The sequence below is a fragment of the Egretta garzetta genome, unplaced genomic scaffold (genome assembly GCF_000687185.1).
Source record: "Egretta garzetta isolate BGI_Z169 unplaced genomic scaffold, ASM68718v1 scaffold193, whole genome shotgun sequence".
NCBI lineage: Eukaryota > Metazoa > Chordata > Aves > Pelecaniformes > Ardeidae > Egretta > Egretta garzetta.
Genome location: NW_009259117.1, coordinates 1,189,733 through 1,193,974, shown reverse-complemented (window position 1 = coordinate 1,193,974; position 4,242 = coordinate 1,189,733). Strand labels below are relative to the sequence as shown.

General features: G+C 61.4%; 1 protein-coding gene across 1 annotated transcript in view; it reads right to left on the bottom strand.

The window, feature by feature from the left end:
* Window positions 1-48: 48 nt before the first annotated feature.
* LOC104123279 (myosin-6) overlaps window positions 49-4,242 on the bottom strand; it is a 19,745-nt gene continuing 15,551 nt past the window's right edge. The window contains exons 26-37 of the mRNA XM_035891092.1: window positions 4,009-4,127; window positions 3,422-3,618; window positions 2,943-3,126; window positions 2,702-2,867; window positions 2,497-2,621; window positions 2,097-2,405; window positions 1,781-1,984; window positions 1,420-1,545; window positions 1,047-1,322; window positions 413-508; window positions 156-290; window positions 49-69 (exon numbers count right to left, since the gene is read on the bottom strand). Of these exons, the coding sequence (XP_035746985.1) occupies window positions 49-69; window positions 156-290; window positions 413-508; window positions 1,047-1,322; window positions 1,420-1,545; window positions 1,781-1,984; window positions 2,097-2,405; window positions 2,497-2,621; window positions 2,702-2,867; window positions 2,943-3,126; window positions 3,422-3,618; window positions 4,009-4,127 (1,958 nt within the window). The remainder of the gene's footprint in view (window positions 70-155; window positions 291-412; window positions 509-1,046; window positions 1,323-1,419; window positions 1,546-1,780; window positions 1,985-2,096; window positions 2,406-2,496; window positions 2,622-2,701; window positions 2,868-2,942; window positions 3,127-3,421; window positions 3,619-4,008; window positions 4,128-4,242) is intronic.

Below are 4,242 nucleotides of genomic sequence, written 5' to 3'. Positions count from 1 at the left end.
GGTGGGGTCACTCGTGGGTGGTGGGGTCACTTGTGGTTTTTGGTGGGGTCACTCCTCGTCGTGCAGCTTCTGGGAAGGGAGGGAGAGAAGATGGTGGGTGAGGGAGCAGTTGTGGGGCAGATGTGGGGCAGCTGTGGGGTGGGCAGAGGTCCGACCTTGGCTCCCATGTCACGGCTCTTGGCTCGCAACTTGTTGACCTGGGACTCGGCCATGTCAGCGCGTTCCTCTGCCTCATCCAGCTCGTGCTGCGCCTTGCGGAACTTGGCCAGGTTGGTGTTGGCCTGTTCCTCCTGGAGGATGGGGAGGGGGCGATGGAAGGGGACATGGGTGAGGGGGGGCCTCAGTGGAGCTGCCCCCCAAGCAGCTGTCCTGCCTTCTCCCGTCCCTCCACCACTCCCCTCTGGGCACCCACCGCCTCCTCTGCCTGCCGCTTGTAGGCCTTGACCTTCAGCTGGAGCTTGTCCACCAGGTCCTGCAGGCGGACCAGGTTCTTGCGGTCCTCCTCCGTCTGCGGGGAGGAGAGAGACAGGGCTGGAGACCTGGCCCCAGGGCACAAACAGCTTGCCCTGGGCCTCAGTTTCCCCGCCTGGAGACCTCCTGGGCGGAGCTTGGGCTGGATTGTAGCTTCCCTGTGACCCAACGGCCACCAGGTCAAGCTTCTGGGTCATCCCTGTCCCTGTGGCCACCAGGACAAGGTTCTGGATCACCCTGTGGCCACCAGGTCAAGCTTCTGGATCAACCATGGCCCTACGGCCACCAGGACAAGGTTCTGAGTTGCCCTGTGGCCACCAGGTAAACCTTGTCGGTCACCCTGTGGCCACCAGGTCAACATTCTGGGTCAACCATGGCCCTATGGCCACCAGGACAAGGTTCTGGGTCATCCATGTCCCTATGGCCACCAGGTCAACCCTGTCCTAGCTCCATGAATCATAGGGGCCAGCGAATGACGTTCTCGGTCATCCCTGTCCCCGTGGCCACCAGCTCTGATGTGGCTGAAGTCACGCCACAGGTCTGGCTGAAGAGGGGTGGGGCTGGGGTGGGCCCACCTGGTAGCTGAGCTCCTTGACACGCCGCTCAGACTTGCGGAGGCCCTTGACGCTCTCGGCGTTGCGCTTCTGCTCGGCCTCCAGCTCATTCTCCAGCTCCCTCACCCGGGCCTCCAGCTTCTGCAGCTGCTTCTTGCCCCCCTTGAGGGCCAACTGCTCAGCCTCGTCCAACCGCAGCTGCAGGTCCTTGATGGTCTGCTCCAGGTTCTTCTTCATCCGCTCCAGGTGGGCGCTGGTGTCCTGCTCCTTCTTCAGCTCCTCCGCCATCATGGCCGCCTGCCCCGGGAGAGAAGCAATCAGCAAAAGACGTCCAAGTTGTGTCCACCTATGGCAGAAAGTGTTGGTAGACATTGGGGTCTGCCACACCACTAACATCAGTGATGGCCTTCTTGGCCTTCTCCTCGGCGTTCCGGCATTCCAGGATGGCCTCTTCCACCTCTGCCTGCAACTGGGAGATGTCACCCTCCATCTTCTTCTTCTGGTTGATGAGGCTGGTGTTCTGCAAGATGGAGGAGAAGCTGTCGGGAGGGGGCCGTGAGGCTGCTACCCCATCCCTCTTCAGCCCCACAGGACGTCGAGCCCCCATCCGCCATTTTGGCAGGCTTCAGGGGTCTCTGGAGGGAGGAGATCCATGGTTCCCCAACCTAGAAGAAGCCAGCAGCCATCAATTTTCCAGGGTTCAAGCGTCCCTGGCTGGAGGTGACCTCTCTTCTTGGAGGGCTGCCAGGTCTCACCTGTGAGTGGAGGAGCTGGACTCTCTCGCTGGCCTCAATCAGCTCCTGCTCAGCCAACTTGCGGGCCCTCTCGGTCTGCTCCCCTAGTGCCCGGAGCTCCTCCAGCTCTGACTGTAGGAGGTTGTTCCTGCGCTCCACGATGGCAATGTTCTCCTTCAGGTCCTCATTGGCCCGTGCTGTGTCATCCAACTGCAGCTGGGTGTCCTGTGAGGCGGGAAGAGGGTGAGAGGGGGAAAAGGGGCAGGCACCCACCCAACAGCCGCCACGGGGTGGTGGGAGCCGTCAACCCTCACCCCCTTGGGAGACAGGCGGGTACCTTGAGGTAGCCCTGCAAGGTCTTGAGTTGCTTCTGGGCCTCGGCCGCTGTCCGGTTGGCGTGGCCAAGCTGGATCTCCATCTCGTTGAGGTCGCCCTCCATCTTCTTCTTCAGCCTCAGGGCCTCATTGCGGCTCCGGGTCTCGGCATCCAGCGAGGTCTGCAGTGAGTCCACCACCCGCAGGTGGTTGCGCTTGGCCTGCTCCATCTCCTCGTCCTTCTCGGCCAGCTTGCGCTCATAGTCTGCCTTGACCTGGTTGAACTCTAGCTGGGCCCTCAAGATCTTCCCCTCCTCATGCTCCAGAGAGGCCTGGGGGAGGATGGAGGGGACGTTGAGGTCCACGGAGGGGATGTTGAGGACCATGGAGGGGATCAGAAGGTGGGGATGTGCCTCAGCCCACCTCAGCCTCCTCCAGTGCGGCTTGAAGCTCCAACTTCTCAGCGTCCAGCTGCTTCCGGACCTTCTCCAGCTCATGGATGGTCTTGTGGCTGGCGCCCAGCTGCTCCGTCAGGTCCAAGATCTCCTCTGTGTGGGTGAGATCCCACCGGGTCACGCGGAAGGTAGCGGGGAGGAGGAGTTGGGCAGGGGAATGGGGGTGGTCTCACCTTGGAGGTTCTTGTTCTCCCTCTTGAAGGTCTCCAGGTGCTCGAGCGACTCCTCATAAGCATTCTTCAGCTTGAAGAGCTCAGTGCTGAGGGCCCTGGCCTCCTTCTGTGATGCCTCCAGCTCCGTCTGCGCCTCCTCAAACTTCTGCTTCCACTCAGCCACAATCTGGGGCCAAGCCAGTGGTCATCCTGGCTCCATGTGTCCCCACCTCCTGCTATCCCACCCCCTCCTTGCCCCCACCTTGTCGAAGTTCCTCTGCTTCTTGTCCAGGGCGGCAGCAGCTGCATTTGACCTCTCCACGTCCACCATCAGGTCCTCGATCTCATTCTGCAGCCGGTGCTTGGTCTTCTCCAAGGAGGAGCACTTGGCATTGACTGCCTCCACCGCCTCCTCAGCCTCCTGAAGCCGCTGGGCCAGCTTCTTCCTACCAGACGTTATGGGAGAAACCAACGGCTAAGCCATCAACCCGTGGGGCTCCCCAAAAGATGAAGATGTTTGAGAGGAAGATGGTGGTAGGATTCATGAGGGTCGTCGATGGTCGAGGTCTCTCCTCGCAGATTCTAGATCCCCAAATTGGGTTCTCTATCTTTCAAGCATGAAGCAACCCAACATTCCAGGTGGTGGCTGCTTGAGGGAAGAGGGGAGGCGGGGACCAGCAAGACCGAGCAGGTCCCACCACCCACAGGAAGACCCTCAAGACCCACGGGGAGACAACTCACTTGGCCTCTTCCAGCTCCTCAGTGCGCTGGATGGCGTCCGTCTCATACTTGGTCCTCCACTGCGCTACCTCGGAGTTGGCCTTGGAGAGCACCCGCTGGAGCTCAGCCTTGGCCTCCGTCTCCTCCTCGTACTGCTCCCTCAGCAGGTCGCAGTCATGCCGGGCTGACTGGAGGGCGTGTGCCAGCGCATTCTTGGCCTTGCAGGAGGATGAGGAGATGGTGGGACCCTGTCCTGCCTCACCTGGCACTATCTTGAGCTCCTCCAACACCCGGTGGGGTTTCTCACCCCAACCTCCACCCCTTGAAACTCCCACGGGCATCTTTAGGCTGGCCCAGTCTGACTTTCCCTCCTCCAATGCCACCCAACCACCTGTAGACCAAGCCAACCCAACTCAACCCCCTCCTTTGGTGGAACCTCCACTTTGGAAGAACCTCGCTTAGATGCAACCACCCAACCAAACCAGCCTGCACTTGACTCCTTTTCGGCGCTACCACCACCAGGGAGACAGAGAACCCAGCTTGTGACCCTCCTGGAGACCCCCCTGAGACCTCAGGGGCCACTGCTGCCCCTGCCCCACGGACCTCACCTTCAGTTCCTCCTCCAGCTGCCGCTTCAGGTCCTCCATCTGCTGGGTGGAGGACTGCTTGCCCCTGGTGAGCTGAGAAATGAGGGCCTCCTTTTCCTCCAGCTGGCGGGACAGCTCTCCTGAAGAGGTGAGGGAAGGTCTTTAGGGGTGGAGATGTGGGGCAGGGGGGGTGCCGTGAGGCAGGGGGGGTGCTGCGGGGCAGGGGCCCCACCGTTCTCGCTCTGGGGCTTGGGC